The 20,350-nt window shown below is 48.7% G+C and overlaps 1 protein-coding gene across 1 annotated transcript in view; it reads left to right on the top strand.

The window, feature by feature from the left end:
- Positions 1-19,932, top strand: part of RNF121 (ring finger protein 121) — a 53,934-nt gene extending 34,002 nt beyond the window's left edge. Inside the window, exons 7-9 of the mRNA XM_034759241.1 lie at positions 6,211-6,344; positions 13,795-13,896; positions 16,567-19,932. Coding sequence (XP_034615132.1) covers positions 6,211-6,344; positions 13,795-13,896; positions 16,567-16,687 — 357 coding nt within the window. The 3' untranslated portion in view covers positions 16,688-19,932. The remainder of the gene's footprint in view (positions 1-6,210; positions 6,345-13,794; positions 13,897-16,566) is intronic.
- The last annotated feature ends 418 nt before the right edge of the window (positions 19,933-20,350 follow it).

The following is a 20,350-nucleotide window of genomic DNA, read 5'->3' as shown; positions in this document are numbered from 1 at the left end:
CATATTGTACACAGAATAATTAACCTTTGGAACTCCCTACCACTAAGACCAAGAGCTTTCGATATGACTAAGCCTTTCTTGCATTCTGCTGATCTGCATTTTGACTAAAGGTTAAATTTAGGAAACGGTTAGAAGGTTTACAAACCTCTCTCTCAAGATATAAGCCAGCTGCTCTCTGATGAGGTAAAGAAGAAACTTCCTCAAGGGAAGACCATTGCATAATTGCTGCAGGGTTTCCACTTTCCTTGAAACAACTTGTACTGGCTGTGTCGTCAAACACGTTTCTGTTGCTTCAAGAACTATTCTGTGACTTGGGTTTGGATCCTTTCTCTGGAGAAAGCAAAGGCCCTAAAAATAGTATTCTGGTTCAAGTCTCCCACTTCTTTAGGGGTTAGAGACGCTGTCCGATCAGACGCAGCTAAAGTGATGAACGAAGTGTGGCCTTGGTTAAAAGGCAGCGTGCTGGTTCAGGGTGGTGGTGGTGGTTGTTTTTTTCCCTGCCAACATACAGCTCAAGCTGTTGTTTGATCAGCTAAAGAGTTGCAGGCCTGATTAGTATTGGGAAGGGAGATTCCCAAGGCAGTCGGCCATTCAAATACTACAATAATTGATCTCATATCCACGCCTAGCTATAGCTAAAAGGGACGTCCTGTGTTGGTGACTTAGTAGGCTGCCTTTTCCCTGACTGATGCCCCAGCATAGTGCTAGGGGGAGCTGTGCTGATGAAGAGGGGTCTGAGGTCTTGCTCAGACAGTGGTCCTGCCCACTTGTGGCCAGTAAAGCTCCCATTGCCCTCTCCACAGAACTAGGGGTGTCTTGCCTTATTTCCTATGTGGGTGGTCACAGCTGCTCACAAACCCCACCTGCAGTTTCAGTTGGATTTGGTAACTTGGCTCACCTCTTTCCCTAAATTAAATGGCTGCCTTATGCCAGCCTAGAGATGGCTGCCAGCCTAGAGATGGCTGTCTCCAGTGGTTGCTGTGTATGGCATTTATAAAGATCATTGACCTTCATGTTAAACCTTACCTGCAAATAGCACCTTTTATTTTTTTAACTCAAGCACTTTATATCAAATTCTAGGTCTGACCATCGCTCTGCGTAAGTGCCCAATTTATATTTAACCAGCCAAGATTTTTTCAAAAGGGACACACTAGTGACTATGGGCAGCGTGGTCTTTGGGTATCTAGCATGACCCCTGATTTTTCAAGAGCTGATGCTTGGCATTTTCTAATAATCATTCCCCTCTAAGCTGTCTGGAGTTGGGCTCCCAAAATCACTAGTCATTTAAGATCTCTGTGCCTGCACTCTGTATGGAGTCCACAATAGTGATAATTGGTTACTGCCCATGCTTTAGGATAGGCCTGGTGAAAAACTTTCTGTCAGAAGTGATTGATGGAAATTGCTTCTTTTTTGACTAGATGAAACCTTTTCTGAAATGTGATTGGCTTCCATGGAAAACTGACCAAAATACCAAACAACCACAATATTTTGATTCCGAAATGCCACTGTGGTGCCTCATGCTCCCGTTCGCCTCAAAATTCAGCTGGGGAGCCCAGCCCGTAATCTCCCCGATACTGCAGACATGTTGCACTACCTCCCTTCACCAACAGGAGAGACCGTGGTGCTTCATGGGAGATGTAATCTGACCAGTGAGTGTGAGCTATACAGGAGAATCCCAACTAGCCCATAGGGCACTGCAGTGGCATTCCAGAATCAAAATATTTGGGGGGGGGTTGGTTTTCTTTTACTTTTTTCCCCAAATTCTACCTACTGCTGCTAGAAGAGAGCAGCCATGTTCTGACCAGCTCTAATGGCAATAGTGCATTGCCTAAGGGGACCCCAGTGTGGTGTTTCTGGCAGGGAGGGCTGTAACTGAGGTGGGTGTCTAAGCATGTGCCTGCAGCCTCCCCATTTCCTTCTGTAACGTCTGTAGGAGAGTGGACTAGATGACACATCTGAGGGAAGGGAGCAGAAGGAGACTCCACCGATTGGAAGGCAAAAGATGCACTGTCCTAGGGATGAGGGTTCCACAACCACCACTCCCAAGAGGAGGAGGAGGGTGGTGGTGGTCAGGGACTCCCTCCTCAGGGGGACTGAGTCATCTATCTGCCGTCCCGACCGGGAAAACCGAGAGGTCTGCTGCTTGCCAGGAGCTAGGATACACAATGTGATGGAGAGACTGCCAAGACTCATCAAGCCCTCAGATCGCTACCCCTTCCTGCTTCTCCACTTGGGCACCAATGATACTGCCAAGAATGACCTTGAGCAAATCACTGCAGACTACATGGCTCTGGGAAGAAGGATAAAGGAGTTTGAGGCGCAAGTGGTGGTCTCGTCCATCCTCCCTGTGGAAGGAAAAGGCCTCAGTAGAGACCGTCGAATCGTGAAAGTCAGCAAATGGCTACGCAGGTGGTGTCGGAGAGAAGGCTTTGGATTCTTCGACCATGGGATGGTGTTCCAAGAAAGAGGAGTGCTAGGCAGAGATTGGCTTCACCTAACGAAGAGAGGGAAGAGCATCTTCGCAAGCAGGCTGGCCAACCTAGTGCGGAGGGCTTTAAACTAGGTTCACTGGGGGAAGGAGACCAAAGCCCTGAGGTAAGTGGGGAAATGGGATCCTGGGAGGAAGCACAAACAGGAGAGCGCAAGAGGGGAGGACTCCTGTCTCATACTGAGAGAGAGGGACGATCGATGAGTTATCTTAAGTGCCTATACACAAATGCAAGAAGCCTGGGAAACAAACAGGGAGAACTGGAAGTCCTGGCACAGTCAGGGAACTATGATGCAATTGGAATAACAGAGACTTGGTGGGATAACTCACATGACTGGTGTACTGTCATGGATGGATATAAACTGTTCAGGAAGGACAGGCAGGGCAGAAAAGGTGGGGGAGTTGCGTTGTGTGTAAGAGAGGAGTATGACTGCTCAGAGCTCCGGTATGAAACTGCAGAAAAACCTGAGTGTCTCTGGATAAAGTTTAGAAGTGTGAGCAACAAGGGTGATGTGGTCGGAGTCTGCTATAGACCACCAGACCAGGGGGATGAGGTGGGTGAGGCTTTCTTCCGGCAACTAACAGAAGTTGCTAGATCGCAGGCCCTGGTTCTCATGGGAGACTTTAATCGCCTGATATCTGCTGGGAGAGCAGTACAGCAGTGCACAGACAATCCAGGAAGTTTTTGGAAAGTGTAGGGGACAATTTCCTGGTGCAAGTGCTGGAGGAACCAACTAGGGGCAGAGCTTTTCTTGACCTGCTGCTCACAAACAGGGAAGAATTAGTAGGGGAACCAAAAGTGGATGGGAACCTGGGAGGCAGTGACCATGAGATGGTTGAGTTCAGGATCCTGACACAAGGAAGAAAGGAGAGCAGCAGAATACGGACCCAGGTGGTGTCGGAGAGAAGGCTTTGGATTCTTCGACCATGGGATGGTGTTCCAAGAAGGAGGAGTGCTAGGAAAAGCAGACTTTGACTCCCTCAGGGAACAAATGGGCAGGATCCCCTGGGAGAATAACATGAAGGGCAAAGGGGTCCAGGAGAGCTGGCTGTATTTTAAAGAATCCTTATTGCGGTTGCAGGAACAAACCATCCCGATGTGTAGAAAGAATAGTAAATATGGCAGGTGACCAGCCTGGCTTAACAGTGAAATCCTTGCTGACCTTAAACGCAAAAAAAGAAGCTTACAATAAGTGGAAGATTGGACAAATGACCAGGGAGGAGTATAAAAATATTGCTCACGCATGCAGGAGTGAAATCAGGATGGCCAAATCACACTTGGAGTTGCAGCTAGCAAGAGATGTTAAGAGTAACAAGAAGGATTTCTTCAGGTATATTAGCAATAAGAAGAAAGTCAAGGAAAGTGTGGGCCTTTTACTGAATGAGGGAGGCAACCTAGTGACAGAGGATGTGGAAAAAGCTAATGTACTCAATGCTTTTTTTTGCCTCTGTCTTCACGAACAAGGTCAGCTCCGAGACTGCTGCACTGGGCAGCACAGTATGGGGAGAAGGTGACCAGCCCTCTGTGGAGAAAGAAGTGGTTTGGGACTATTTAGAAAAACTGGACGAGCACAAGTCCATGGGGCTGGATGCGCTGCATCCGAGGGTGCTAAAGGAGTTGGCGGATGTGATTGCAGAGCCATTGGCCATTATCTTTGAAAACTCATGGCGATCGGGGGAGGTCCCGGATGACTGGAAAAAGGCTAATGTAGTGCCCATCTTTGAAAAAGGGAAGAAGGAGGATCCAGGGAACTACAGGCCAGTCAGCCTCACCTCAGTCCCTGGAAAAATCATGGAGTAGGTCCTCAAGGAATCAATTATGAAACACTTAGAGGAGAGGAAAGTGATCAGGAACAGTCAGCATGGATTCACCAAGGGGAAGTCTTGCCTGACTAACCTAATTGCCTTCTATGATGAGATAACTGGCTCTGTGGATGAGGGGAAAGCAGTGGATGTGTTATTCCTTGACTTTAGCAAAGCTTTTGATACGGTCTCCCACAGTATTCTTGCCACCAAGTTAAAGTATGGGCTGGATGAATGGACTGTAAGGTGGATAGAAAGCTGGCTAGATCGTCGGGATCAACGGGTAGTGATCAATGGCTCCATGTCTAGTTGGCAGCCGGTTTCAAGCGGAGTGCCCCAAGGGTCAGTCCTGGGGCTGGTTTTGTTTAATATCTTTATTAATAATCTGAAGGATGATGTGGACTGCACTCTCAGCAAGTTTGCAGATGACACTAAACTGGGAGGCGTGGTAGATACACTAGGGGGTAGGGATCGGATACAGAGAGACCTAGACAAATTAGAGGATTGGGCCAAAAAAAACCTGATGAGGTTCAACAAGGACAAGTGCAGAGTCTTGCACTTAGGATGGAAGAATCCTATGCACTGCTACAGACTAGGGACCGAATGGCTAGGTAGCAGTTCTGCAGAAAAGGACCTAGGGGTCACAGTGGACGAGAAGCTGGATATGAGTCAACAGTGTGCTCTTGTTGCCAAGAAGGCTAATGGCATTTTGGACTGTATAAGTAGGGGCATTGCCAGCAGATCAAGGAACGTTATCGTTCCCCTTTATTCGACATTGGTGAGGCCTCATCTGGAGTACTGTGTCCAGTTTTAGGCCCCACACTACAAGAAGGATGTGGAAAAATTGGAAAGAGTCCAGCGGAGGGCAACAAAAATGATTAGGGGTCTAGAGCACATGACTTATGAGGAGAGGCTGAGGGAACCGGGATTGTTTAGTCTCCAGAAGAGAAGAATGAGGGGGGATTTGATAGCTGCTTTCAACTACCTGAAGGGGGGTTCCAAAGAGGATGGAGCTCGGCTGTTCTCAGTGGTGGCAGATGACAGAACAAGGAGCAATGGTCTCAAGTTGCAGTGGGGGAGGTCTAGGTTGGATATTAGGAAACACTATTTCACTAGGAGGGTGGTGAAGCACTGGAATGGGTTACCTAGGGAGGTGGTGGAATCTCCTTCCTTGGAGGTTTTTAAGGCCCGGCTTGACAAAGCCCTGGCTGGGATGATTTAGTTGGGAATTGGTCCTGCTTTGAGCAGGGGGTTGGACTAGATGACCTCCTGAGGTCCCTTCCAACCCTGAGATTCTATGGTTCTCTCAACACATTTTTTGATGGAGGCGGCTCTCACAGATTTTCCTAAAATACTTAATTAACTTAGGAAAAAAATAAATATGCACATATACGTGTCCAAATAAATCATTGTAATTTTATGTAGGAATTTTTTTTGCAGACTCAGTAATAATGTCCAGTTGTATTTTTGTGTCCCTGGCCCCCGCTGTGTCCCCATGCCCTCCCAATACTCGCCCAGGCTCCCCATCGTGCCCCTGATCCCCACTGCTTCCCCCCTCAATTGCCCCCCAGCTCCCTTCTGCCGCCTCGCACCCCAGGCTCACCCTGTTCCTTGCCTCTTGACCATGGTGTCCAGTAAGGCCAGCCCTGCTGAAGCCCAGAGCCAGAGCCCCACATCTGGAGTGTTGCAGGTCGTCTGAAGTCCACCCTTGAAGCCCCATGGCAGGGGGGCTGAAGTTAGAAGTTCATATTCCCAGGTCCTTGCTGTGACCACTGGATCACTCTCTCTGCCAGTTAAACTGTAATCTTGCAGCAGACTCCTTTAGCTTGAACTGTAGAGGAGCAAGACTTGGTTAGTGAATGCACATTAATTCTGACTAGTTCTTGTCTTGTGTTGTCCCCTCCCGCCATCCTATTCAGTTTTACAGCGCATCAGGAATGCCAACGAAGCACCTTTCTGACAGCGTCTGCGCCGTGTGTGGCCAACAGATCTTTGTAGATGTCAACGAAGAAGGGATCATAGAGAACACATACAGGCTTTCCTGCAATCATGTGTATCCTTTTCTCTTCCTGGAGCGACCGGAGCGCTAGCACCTCAGGTAGCCTGCTACCTACTGTGGGTCACTATTTGGAATCTGGTTAGAATTACTGTTTGGGTAACTTCATTCTACTTCCCAGAATTCCCCCTTTCCTGACTTCATGTCTCTAGAAAAAGAACAAACACGAACCAGTTGCGTGGCAGCAGCTCTCTTCTGAAGCGGCTGCATTTCAGGAATGGGTTAAGCTATGGAGGGGCATACATCCTTTCCAGGAATTGCTTCCCCCGTCTCTGTGCCTTTAGGAGCAGGCACAGGGTAAGTTTGCCTGGAACCGGACAGCTGAGTCACTAAGGGGTTTGCCTGTGGAAGGGAGAACCTTCCACCTCTGGGTCACCAGTTCTAAACCAGCCAAGCTGACAGCAAGAAAGTAATTGCCATCTGATTGTGTGGTCATCTATGGGAAACAAATTTGGTCTCGGTCCAGTTCCTAGTGGATAAGTGTCCGCACCATCAAAACAGGCATTAACAGACCCTCGTTGATGATGCACTTTGCCCAGAGGCCAAAGCTTGGGGAGAGCCATTCAGCCAATAGAGGTTGTCCCTCAAGGCCGGTCCGAGAGGACAGCATTGGAGGAGTTTGCACCATTGCTTCTTCCTGTGTTTTGATTTTTCTTGGGCAAGAGGGCTTGTCCTACTTGCTTCTGTCATGGTTCAGTTTTGCTTTGTGTGCATCAGATGTAGTTGATGATTGAGGAAATCTTCAGAACACACAGATCAGATTGAAACTACTGTGGTTTTCAGAGCGCACCTTACTTTGCAAGTCATTAACCACCTACAGTGCCGCAGTGATGCTGGGCTTCCTGGTCCCGTGCGTGTAACACTTTGTGCGGCTGTCTCTGCTAAAGGTCTTGTGGGTTTTCTGCTGATGGCACGATTCAAAACCTGACACGCTGCTTAGGTTACCAGCACAGTGTTGATCTGAATGTGATGGGTTAGTTGTTATGGCTCGCCACTGATCGCATCCAACCAGAAGATTGATAGGTTCTTGTCCAATTCAGACTGCAGGGTTCAAGAACTGAGTTCTATAGTGGGAGTGCCTAGCAAAAACACGTACACTGAGGACAATACCAAATTGATAACTTTGAGATTAACAAAAGAATAATAAATGCTATGAAACTTATAACTGCAAAACAATAAAAGAATTCCAAAACTCCCGGTGGTAACATTCCTATTATAAATACCTTTAACTTAACATACTCACAGCCTTCCTTGAGGACCCGGTAATTAGGAGGTGAAGGACTAGCCTCACTCCTGTCATGCCCCATAACACGATGATACTGGCTTCCCCAATCGTTAGAAATGTTGAGTAGTTATACTATAATGCACAAGCTGAGCATCATAGAAGATACTCTACAGAATATAGGAGAACAAAGGCTAAAGACTAAAAGAAGCGCTAAAAGAGCGAGCTCAAAGAGAGCTAGAAGTAAAGCTTAAAGGCTGCTAAATAGAAAGAAGCTAGAAGAACGCTCCAGACTTCTTCCGTACAAGGTATTTTATAGGACCCTGACGCTATGTAATTCAGACCCCACCTACTATACCCAAATCTTAGTTCCATACCCTAAGAAATTTATGGGTACCCTTATCCTATAGGTTAGTGGATTATGACATTTACTTTCTGTATATTAATAAGGATTATCTCACTCCAAAAACTGCCAACCTAGGCTCTCTTGGTGACTTCCAAGTTGTGGTGTACCCTGTGGTTACCAGCTGGTTGTAGATGCTGGATAAACCTGTTCAGTGTTGTGTATAGTTCCTCCCTTTGGTTCCCCCAAAGTTTAGGGACCACTCCCATCTATGCCAAAGGTTACCAGTTTTTATGCTGACTTAGTCTTAACTGATTATACTTTTAGCTATATAGCACTTCTTACCGGATCTTACAGGCCAGTAGGATTCTTGCATTTCAGCAAAACTTATTATTAGGAAACACGTGCCTCAACACATCCTAAATTCAAAGGAATTAATGCTGATAAAATAGAAGAATGAAATGGATTAATTCAGAAAAAGAAACCTATTTGATGTGGCTGGCTGGATTAGTAGGATAGAATAGCTAGCAAAATAATCTTGTGGGCTACAGCAGCGGTTCTCAACTTATTTACCATTGTGGGCAGCATCCAATACTACCTGTATGGCCCTGAGGATGTCACATGGGCCGCAAGTGGCCCACGGGCTGCAGGTTGAGAACCACTGACCTAGAGCCAGGGTGTCTAAACTTGGCCCTAAATAAGGGCCACATTGAAAACACGTCTGAAGCTATGGGCTGCACTTGTCTTTAAGGCTATAATCACCATTCTGAATTCATTTGTTTTGAATAAATGACTCTCTATCATGAGCTGAGCAGTTTGGGAGGAATCTAGGCCAGCGTTTCTCAAATGCAGCCACCAAGGTCTTTTCTTCCTGCCACACCCTTCTGGGCAGTGATTGGGGGAGGCAAAGCAGTGGTCCCTCCCCCAGGGCCACCAGCAGGGGTTGGACCCTGCCGTGCACACTTCCCCCTCCCTGCCCCCCACCCCCACCCCCCGAGACACACATGCTGGAGGAGCAGGCAGCTAGTGAGTTCTCCACCTTCCCAAGGACAGTAGGGTTGGGCTCCAGCCCTGGGTTCGCGAGCAGTAGGCTCTGGCCACGGAACTCCAACCCCTGGTTGCGGGGCTCCCTGCCCATTACCCCTGGCCTCCACCAGCCCCTCATGCTACCAGCACTCCTAGCTATCTTCAAGACACCACTGACTTCCTGAGGAAACTACAATGCATTGGTGATCTTCCAGAAAACACCATCCTGGCCACTATGGATGTAGAAGCCTTCTACACCAATATTCTACACAAAGATAGACTACAAGCCGTCAGGAACAGTATCCCTGATAATGTCACAGCAAACCTGGTGGCTGAACTTTGTGACTTTGGGCTGGTCTACACTGGGGGGGGGGTTCGATCCAAGATACTTACACAACTTCAGCTACGCTATTCGCGTAGCTGAAGTTGTGTATCTTGAATCGAATTACCTGGGGTCCAGACGGCGCGGGATCGACGGCCGCGGCTCCCTCGTCGACTGCGCTACCGCCGCTCGCTCTGGGAGTTCCGGAGTCGACGGTGAGCACGTTCGGGGATCGATTGCTACCTGCCGATATGGCGGGTAGTGAAGACGTACCCTTTGTCCTCACCCGCAACTATTTCACATTCGGGGACAGTTTATACCTTCAAGTCAGCAGCACTGCTATGGTTACTCACGTGGTCTCACAGTATGCCAAAATTTTTATGGCTGACTTAGAACAACGCTTCCTCAGCTCTCGTCCCCTAACGCCCCTACTCTACTTGCGCTACATTGATGATATCTTCATCATCTGGACCCATGGAAAAGAAGCCCTTGAGGAATTCCACTCTGATTTCAACAATTTCCACCCCACAATCAACCTCAGCCTGGACCAGTCCACACAAGAGAGCCACTTCCTGGACACTACTGTGCTAATAAGCGATGGTCACATAAACACCACCCTATACCGGAAACTTACTGACCACTATACTTACCTACATGCCTCCAGCTTTCATCCAGACCACATCACACGATCCATTGTCTACAGCCAAGCTCTAAGATACAACCGCATTTGCTCCAGTCCCTCAGACAGAGACAAACACCTACAGGATCTCTATCGAGCATTCTTAAAACTACAGTACCCACCTGCTGAAGTGAAGAAACAGATTGACAGAGCCAGAAGAGTACCCAGAAGTCATCTCCTACAGGACAGGCCCAACAAAGAAAGTAACAGAATGCCCCTAGCCATCACCTTCAGCCCCCAGCTAAAACCTCTCCAGCGCATCATCAACGATCTGCAACCTATCCTGAAGGACAATCCCTCACTCTCACAGACCTTGGGAGACAGGCCAGTCCTCGCTTACAGACAGCCCCCCAGCCTGAAGAAAATACTCACCAGCAACCACACAACAAAAACACTGACCCAGGAACCTATCCTTGCAACAAAGCCCGTTGACAACTCTGTCCACGTTTCTATTCAAGGGACACCGTCACAGGACCTAATCATATCAGCCACACCATCAGGGGCTCGTTCGCCTGCACATCTACCAATGTGATATGTGTCAGCAATGCCCCTCTGCCACGTACATTGGCCAAACTGGACAGTCTCTACACAAAAGAATAAATGGACACAAATCAGTCATCAAGAATTATAACATTCAAAAACCAGTCAGAGAACACTTCAATCTCCCTAGACGCTCAATTACAGACCTAAAAGTCTCAATTCTTCAACAAAAAACCCTTCAAAAACAGACTCCAAGGAGAAACTGCAGAAATGAAATTAATTTGTAAACTGGACACCATTAAATTAGGCTTGAATAAAGCCTGGGAATGGATGGGTCATTACACAAACTAAAAACTATTCCTCCATGGTAATTTTTTCCCCTACTGTTACTCACACCTTCTTGTCAACTGTTGGAAATGGGACATCCTGATTATCACTACAAAAGTTTTTTTTTCTCCTGCTGATAATAGCCCACCTTAATTGATTAGTCTCATTAGAGTGGGTATAGCAACCCTCATTTTTTCATGTTCTGTGTGTGTGTGTGTAATATATACACCTCTACCTCGATACAACGCTGTCCTCGGGAGCCAAAAAATCTTACCGCATTATAGGTGAAACCGCGTTATATCAAACTTGATTTGCTCCGCTGGAGCGCGCAGCCCCGCGTGCCTCCCCCCCACCCCTGAGCGCTGCTTTACCTCATTATATCCTAATTTATGTTATATCGGGTGGTGTTATAACGAGGTAGAGGTGTGTATACACAATCTTCCTACTGTATTTTCCACTCCATGCATCTGATGAAGTGGGTTTTAGCCCACGAAAGCTCATGCCCAAATAAATTTGTTAGTCTCTAAGGTGCCACAAGTCCTCCTGTTCTTTTTGCTGATACAGGCTAACACGGCTACCACTCTGAAAGATAAAAATGTCACTGGCCTACATTGTCAGTTCTTTGAGGCTGGGATGGCCCAGTACTGCAGGGTTCTGGTCCAGGACCAGGGCGCTGAGATGCTACCACAATACAAATAAAAACATCCTGAAGCTTACAGGCTGTATCCAATGTTTTGTATCAATACAGTGCATCCTCCTCAATCTTACAGCACTTAATCTAAGAGTAGATTGAATTTTCTGAGGATTTACAAGTAAGTTTGTTAGTTTGAGTTAAAAATAAGACTGGGATCTCTACAGTTTTGGGGGAAGTTTTTTAATACTACTAGCAAATAAGGTATTGGGTTCTGAGAACACTTCAGTCTCCCTGCACACTCAATAACAGACTTAAAAGTGGCCATTCTTCAACAAAAAATCTTCAAAAACAGACTCCAACAAGAAACTGCAGAACTGGAATTAATTTGTAAACTGGACACCATCAAATTAGGCCTGAATAAAAACTGGGAGTAGATGGGTCACGCAACTCCCACCAGGGCTCTGCCCTGGACAGCTCTGACTGAATTTAAGCCTTGCAAATGCCACGTAATCTTATTGGAATCCTCCTCTTCCTTTTACCCTTTCTCCCTTTGTACTGCTTGTTCTCACACCGTGTCATGACTTAATTCAATTGTAAGTTTCTCTGGGCATGGACTGCAGATGTTATCTGTTCTATAAAGTGCGTGATCTGCATAAGCAGTGTGGTGAACAATGGGTAAGCAAAAAGCAGCATTCTAGAACTCCGTCATTAGAAGGCGGTGGTAGTGGGAGTTTTCAGCTGCCCGGAGGCATGGTGGGTTGCTGTACGTAGGCTCAAACTGAACAGGACGTTTGAGTCATCATTTATGGGCGTTGAAATGTGAAAACAAAAAGCAGAAACTACAAGGGAGCAAGCAGCACGTGACTTCATTTGGAGCTCCATAAGATGTAATTAGTGATGTGGAGGTCGATGTTATCTGTCATTCGTGACCACAGACTTACTGCGGTTGACATTGGACCGAAAGTTAGAAGGAAGAGAAACAAAGAATTTCTTAGAAGGAAATTTTGTACTCGTGTGGTGGGATGGAAATAGATTATACCCCAGGCAGCAATCTGACCTTGAGTGACCGTTGCTGAGGTGACCATATATTTTTCTTACTCTAACTTCCGTTCTGTAATTTTAATCTTGAACTTCTAGAAATATGGGATGTTAGTCATGGTTAGAATTTCCCTGGAGTGTGATCATGCACTTGGGCCACCCCTCTCGTCATGGCTTTACGAGTGCTAGACAGGCAGACTTAGAACCAGTTGATGGAGTCAACAAAATAGAAGATAAGGGAGCATCAGTAGATATAATTGGAACTTTCTAAAATCCTTTGATAAAATCCCTCAAGAGTCTGTGAAAGAATCGATGTTGTAGGGTAAGAGGTAGAAGGCTGTAATGGTCTGGAATCTGGCTCAGAGAGTAGCAGGAATAACTGGTCAACTTCCAACATTGTGGGAGAGGCTAATGAGGTGCCCCAACGAGCCATAGATAAATCAGCATTTTGTTTTATCTTCCAGCTGTCCTCTGCCTCATTAACTACACTCCTTCCAAACCAGGTGGCGGGAGCTGCTGCCACCTGAGGAGGGCCAGTCTGTACTCCACTCTGGTTCCATGGCCCACTGGGGATAGTAGTTGGCAGTTCCTTCGCGGAGCTGTGAATATGTGGGTGAACCTGGCGCAGTTCACAAGTTCCTCTCATGTCAGGCCCACACAGTATGGGTTTCACAGCTAGTTGCTAGACAGCAGAGGAATGTGGAGATTTGGGAATAATGGGCTCAGTTCTAGGTTTGAGAGGGGAGCGTTCTGTAGTGGCCCTTTTGCCCCTGGCCTTCCAGCCTGTCCGTATCACCGGTTCCATGCATGCTTCGCCTTAATTTCATCCCGGATGATTTAGGTCTGGCCTAGTTATAAACAACTGAAAACAGTCTTACAATGAAAACTGTGGGGCAGCCTTGACTATATGTGTCTACCTGCATCACCTGTAACTATCGAGTCATAGTGACTGTCCCACTAGCTACCCCACTGTTAAACCTGTCCTATACGCCAAATCCTGATGGATTAACTGGCCAGGTTTATGTTTTTGGTTCTGCCGGTGACTTGGCTACTCGGGTGGCACTGTTATCTCCTAGGGGAGGGAGATGTGAATAGTAGAGCACGCCTGCCCCAGGAGTGAGGTCAGTGCATAGTAGCAAGTCTAAATTCCTGCAGAATTACTTCCCATGTATAAATGTGGCTGCCAAAATGTATTTAAGTAGACTGAACAAATACGTGGCTGCTCGTGCAGATCTGAATGGCTTCCTCTGTGATTAGAGCAGTGACTGGTGTATCTGGGTGTGCTGAGTTCTAATCCCAGTGTTCCCGCTCTTTTGCTGTGTGTTCCCCCCCTCATCCTCCCCAAGTGCAGCTTCCCTTAACTTGTCACCCTTCAGCTTCCACGAGTTCTGCATCCGAGGCTGGTGCATCGTTGGGAAGAAACAGACGTGTCCATACTGCAAAGAGAAGGTGGATCTCAAGAGAATGTTCAGTAACCCGTATCCTTTTCTGGCCTTGCGACCAAATCCTAGCCACTTCGTCTCTTTTTGTTTGCCTGGCACCTTAAAGGTGATCTGCAAACTTATTAACCAATCAACATGACAGCCCTGCGCTGGAGATGGGGTCGGGAGGGTTGGGCTCCCCTCTCTCCCGTTGCATGAATGTAGATGGAATAAATGGGCTGCAGGTGTTAAAGTAACCCAGTTTTAAACAAGGAAGGGGTTTGGTATACCGAGACCTCAGCCTGTTTAGTACCCTGGCCAACACACCGTTAAAAATCCCTGTAACCTTTTCTTAAAGATACAGAAACGGAGGGAAACGGAGAAAAGCAGTGGCAATGTGAGGTATTAAGTCAGGCCTTTATTTTAACAGCATCCCTCGTGCCCTTTCCTGCTGGCTGGAGGGAGTTTTAATGGGAAAACCCCCTTGTGTGACAGTCTCTTAGATGGTATTGAAGCGCTTGCTGCTGCTGTTTAAAGTCCTTTCAGTCCAGGTGCTGGCTGGGATTCAGCGGGAGCTGGTAGGGTGACGATGTCATCTGGGCACCTCTCTCTGGTCTGCTCAGGATCAGGATGACGAAGGCCTGGGCTCCCAGGAAATGGTGCAAGTGTCAGCCGTGATGGTGAAGCTCACTCCGCTAGTCACCGCCTTGCCTGCCATCTGTGTCTGCCCACAAGCCGTTCTCTCACGGACCCAAACAGGGAGGGGTGGCTGGAATAGCCCCTCCCCTCGCTGTTTTGTCCACCAATCAGGCTTACTATCCAGTACACCAGAGGTGGGAAAACTACAGCCCAGGGGCCACATCCGGCCCTTCAGATGTTTTAATCTGGCCTTCGAGCTCCCACATGGGAGCAGGGTCTGGGGCTTGCCCCGCTCGGCGTGTGCCGTGACTCCACACAACTCCCAGAAGCAGCGACGTGCGCCCCCCCCCCCCCCTACATGGACCCCCCCCCCCTGTGGGGCCCCCGCCGGGCCCCCCCCCCCCCCCCCCCCCCCCGCGCCCCCCCACCCCCCCCCGGCCCCCCCCCCCCCCCCCCCCCGCCCCGGCTCCTACATGTAGGTGTAGCCAGGGGGCTCCGCACGCTGCCCCCACCCCAAGTGCCGCTTCTGCAGCTCCCATTGGCTGGGAACTGTGGCCAATGGGAGCTCCAGGGGTGGTGTCTGCAGATGAGGCAGCGTGCAGAGCCACCTGGACACGCCTCCATGTAGGAGCCAGAGGGGGGACATGCTGCTGCTTCGGGGAGCTGCTTGAGGTAAGCGCCATCTAGAGCCTGCATCCCTGACTCCCTCCCACATCCAACCCTCTGCCCCAGCCCTGAACCCCTCAGTCCCAGCCCAGAGCCTCCTCCGCACTCTGAACTCCTCATTTCTGGCCCCACCCCAGAGCCTGCACCCCCAGCCAGAGCCCTCACCCCCTCCCGCACGCCATCCCCTAATTTCGTGAGCATTCATGGCCCATCATACAATTTCCATCCCCAGATGTGCCCCTCGGGCCAAAAAGTGGGTCGCCCCCCCCCCCACTCCCCGCAGTACACCAAATCTGGCTCACTAACTTCTAGCTCCATGTCTCCTGTTTTTAACAAGCATCATTTCAGCACCATTCTTGACCTCTTTGTTTGGACTGATTCTGTCTGTCTCCCGTTTGTACCTCTTCCCATCAAGATGGGTTATTAGAGATTATTGTATCCTCTTATGAACGTTTACATCTTGCACATGAGCTCCCACTTCAGGTAAAGTTGAGGGGCCAATTGTCAGACATCCTCTAAAAGATCCTACCCCCACACTCAATGTGTGCCCTGTTATCACACCCCCTCTGCAGGCTGCTCAGAGAGATGAGGCAAGTACTTCTTCTCTCCCCGCCCCGCATTAGTGCTTTGCTTTTATTCTGGCAGGTAAGAGTTGGGGGAATTTTAGGTCTGGCTTGACTTGGTAAATGTGGCCCCATCTTACTCAGCAGGTCGGATGTACGTGGGCTATTGGCTGCTTGCTGTAATGTCAGGTTTTGACTGCTTGTTCCTAGTACCGTTGTAGCTGCAAAGCTGGGTTGAAAGAGGGCCTAAAGATATTCTATACTACCCAGCCCATCACTGTGCAGACATGTAGCATAGTGCCTTATGGGGTGAGACACCCCCTGCCTTCCCCCCAGTACTTTCCTTGTCGTTCTCCAGCCCAGCAGCCCTTCCTCCATTCCAACACTGAGCTGTGGGGTGGAGATACGCCTCAGCACATGGATTGCACTATTCTGAATGCCATTGTGAGGGGCTAGTGCCAGGGACTCCATCAGCAGGTCGCTGTTCTGGACACACAGGAAGGGTTACCAAGGGTGAGGCTAGACCCCAGCATTGCCCTTCTCCCCCACTGGCACTACCTACCCTGAGCCCGTAGCCCCAGGAAATGAAAGCCCAGCTGTGTGATCCCTGCTTTGGAAGGCCCGTCTTTGTGTGCTATTATCTCCGGTTGTCATCTTGATACTGTATCAATAGGTCCACTTCCTCTAACCTTTCTGCCATAATCTATAATTCTGCCATCCTCAAGTCAGAGGTGCAAATAACAGGGCTGCATGCAGAAGGCTTCAGCTAGGTAAGGCACCTGCCCGCAGCCTTCCGAGCCAGCCCCACGTTTCTCTCTCTGTTTCCCCATTTTGCTGCTTTAACTCTTTCCGCATACAGCTGGGAAAGGCCCCACGTCATGTACGGGCAGCTGCTCGACTGGCTACGCTACCTGGTGGCCTGGCAACCCGTTATCATTGGACTGGTACAAGGTATCAACTACATCCTGGGGCTGGAATAAATGCTGAGCGGCCAGCAAGCCGGGGACATCACAGCAGGACTTCGACAGCAGTGGCGGAGGGCAGCAGCTGGCCAGGAAGACTTGCTTGTATCATTCACCTCTCAGGATCTTACACGCCTACAACACGTCTCCGGGGACTAAGGGAAAGACTTGGCGCTGGCCAGCTCCCAGCAAAGCGGGTTTATGCTGGGGCGGGGGAAGGGTATTCTTTTTTAAAACAATTATTTTAATGAGCGTATTTAAAACTTTATATTGCAGATTAAAAAGGAAATTAATGTTTGTCCCACTTCCCTCCTCCAACCACCTCTCCACTTAGTTGTCTTATTCCCCTAGAATAAAGAAAGCCAAGCTGGTTTTGGAAGCTAGCAGAGACCTCTCGCAGAAACCCACGGCAGCTTGCTAGGTACCGTCCCACCTGCTCTGGCTAAATCAGATCCCTCGCCACTTGCTCAGGTCTCTTCTTCACAGCAGTTGCCAGCAACTCTGCTGTAAGCTGGTGGCAGAGGCCTCCTGTGGCCCTTGATCGCTGTAAAAGCCAGCTGGATTCCCCCATAGTCAGGGCAGGATTCTGAAAGAGTAAATGCAGTTAATCAAAGAAAAGGCACCTGCTGCGAGCAAAGCTCAGAACTGTGTAGCTGGAGGCATGAGACCTAGGACTTAACAACTCATGCCCTGTCAAATGCATCTACATGCAGAAGGACCTAGGAATCCCCCTGTGGTTGGCGCTGCCCAGGAGAACAGATGCAGAGCGCTGAGCCCGTGATTGAGGGGCTCACTACAAAGGTGGAATGCAGTCAGGTAGCCGACTACGGCGAAGGGAGGGTAACATCCTAGCCTGCATTGTGTGGTCAGTGCACAGGGGAGAAACTACACCTGGGACATGCAGCTGCCTCCAGTGCACAACGCTAAGGGATGAACTAGGGCGTATTCACCTCCCAACCTGGCAAGCCAGGTACTAAACCGAGGAAACGAACCCGCAAGTCTGACCTCTGTCATGGACACAGTCTAGTGTGGCAAGCCATCTCTTTCCACACTCTGCCCTCTTTTGGAACGTTCAGGCTACTTTAACATTTTTCGATGGCAGTGTATTTTCTACCCGCTGCGCAGACCTAGCCCGGTTCGGGTTAGTTCCCTCCCCCCCCCCCCCGCCTCAAACTGACATCCCAAAAGGGGATGGTAGGACAGACTGCTGGGGCTTGTTTGTTTTTCCCAACAGCTCAGAACAGACAAACCTACTTAAGGGATAAGTGTCAAATTTCCCTTTTTTTTGAGCTTTCTCTGAATGAGGCTGGAGGGAAAAACCTGTTTGGTGTGTTGAAATCCAAACTTCTTACCAAAGGGCGTTTAAAGAGATGTTCTCTTCTTCTTTAGGAGGACAGCAGAGCCTTGTTTCAGGCTGCCTGGGGCACCCACTGGGGGCGACTGCCTTTTACTATTTGTCAAGTTTAATAAAAGGCTTTATCGATATATTCTGTTCATGTAGGGCCGGATGATGATGACTCTTCACTAGCTAACTCAGCAGTCCCATCGAATTCAAGGGAACCCTCTGTGGTGTAATGCACTACTCATCTTGAGTCGGGGGGTCAGAATCGGGCCCTAATTGACAAGTGTCATTTTACCAGCGTGTTGCGACATGTGAGTTACAGATTGTAAAAGCAGCCGTGTCTTAGAAACTGGAGACCTTGCTGCAACAATTGACTCAGTGGCAGATGGGGATGAGGTGGCATGGCACACGGTGAGTGAGCTTCGACTGGAGCTTGCCTTACGCCGGCATACAAATGAGCTCGTGATTTAAAGAGACGTCTTCAGGAATCAGTTCAAGCATCTTCCTGCCACACTGACTTTCTGTGAAAGCCTGGGCATCCTCGGTGCGCAGCCCAGGAGTCATGGTGTTTGGTGGGTTTTCATGTTAACCTCCCCAGCACATGAATGGGCTTGCAAGGTCTACCAACAAATCTGATGTCTGCTGGAAACACAGCTAAATATACCCTTGTTTGTGATGGTTACGATCCCTGTCCCTCTCTAATTTCTATAAAGAAATAGTTAACATCGTCGCCAAGTGTATGAATAATAAGGAACAAAGGAGCTGGGTACAGCAATCTGGTTACAATACAGCTGCAGGAATGTTCTACACAGGGATCTGGTAGGTCTGTGGGGACAGGTCTTTGGAAGCCTCCCTGGAACAAAAACTTTGACGCGTGTTGGAGAATAGGGACGTGGACAGCAGTCCTTGGATGTATCCCATCTGCGTATGCTCCACAGCCCAACCCTGCAATTCTCCAGGCACCATGTGACCGGTTGTGGCAACGTGAGGTCCTGGCATATTATGGTTGTTTTAGGCTTTGTGAATGAGCTCTGCTATCTTCCACTTCGTCTTTACCGCGACACAATTGCAAAGCGTTGATGCTCGCCAAGCGTCTCTTTCAGTGCCCGGAGAATTAGGTCAGTCGCCCAGGCGTGTGGAGGGCTGCACATCTTTCTGTGCTAGGTGGCTCTCAGTAGATCAATGGTTCTTTGCTGCATGGTTCCCCAGGCTAATGATCATTCCCATAAGACTGGCAGTGTCAGGAGAAGCGAAGGATGGTGCCGCAGGACTGAGGTACATTGGCAGATCTAGGCGGAGGTCCAAGGATCAGCAGACGCATGGTCAGCCACAAAGGGTTATTGAGGTGCATTGGCAGGGTTCTTGGGAAGAATGTTCTACTCAGACCACTGTTACTCCTTCATGGACACTCAGTTAACTCCAGGTTGGTTCTTATTGTTACATGGGCTGCATATTCACCTTACTCCATGCACGTACTGTATATATCAATAGAGCACTTCCACAGATGTTTGTTCTAACAGACATATTGTGGGGGGTTTAAAACAAATAGTTTCTAAATCTGCCCGTTGAACATGGCTGTATTGTTACTTCTGGGGGCAGGGAAACCAGGTGAATTCAAATTGGGGTGAGCAAAACGGGGTCTAATCAGTGACGGTCAGACCTGACGGTGCGGAAAGAAGGGAAGTCCGGGAGCAGCCGCAGCAGATCTCTCTCTGAACAGAAGCCATGTTTTTCCCCAAGCTCTTGGTGAGCGGTCTGAAGCAACGTTAACTGTATCTTTTATTTGCTCTGGAAGGAATCAGACGTGACTGTAACCCTATTCACCGTTGATTCGAGGGTTTATTTATTTTTATTTTTTTAAAGTGAAATCTCAACCCTGGAAATTCTGTGCCAAAAACCAAAATAGAGTCCTTGATAGTGAGTAGTGCTGTGTTTTGTTTTTGTTGTTGTTTGTTTCTGTTCAAAGATCAGACAATGATAGGCCTTCGGATTGACATGTTAACCAGTTATTGGCATGGTTGGCTGTAAACGACCTGTGTCCACCCCACGTGTGGTTAATATTCCATTGGCAGCTAACCATATGTCTCCCCTAGTGGCGGCCCAGACTGTCACATGGCTGGAAAAGTTGTCTTCCCTCTCTCCGCTAGACTGTACTCATGTCCCTCTGTATGAACGTCCTCTGACTAATCTATCACCTACCCACTCTGGGCTGGCTGGCTGGCTTCCCCCTTTTTCCTCCCATTATAAACCCATGTGAACATGATCATGCAGTGTGTAGATGCAGAGTCACAAGCCCGGATGACACGTGGCTGTTACAAGAATGGTTGGTGGCCCCGACT

This window comes from Trachemys scripta, chromosome 1 (assembly GCF_013100865.1).
Source record: "Trachemys scripta elegans isolate TJP31775 chromosome 1, CAS_Tse_1.0, whole genome shotgun sequence".
Lineage (NCBI taxonomy): Eukaryota > Metazoa > Chordata > Testudines > Emydidae > Trachemys > Trachemys scripta.
This window is presented reverse-complemented; position numbering and strand designations above follow the sequence as displayed.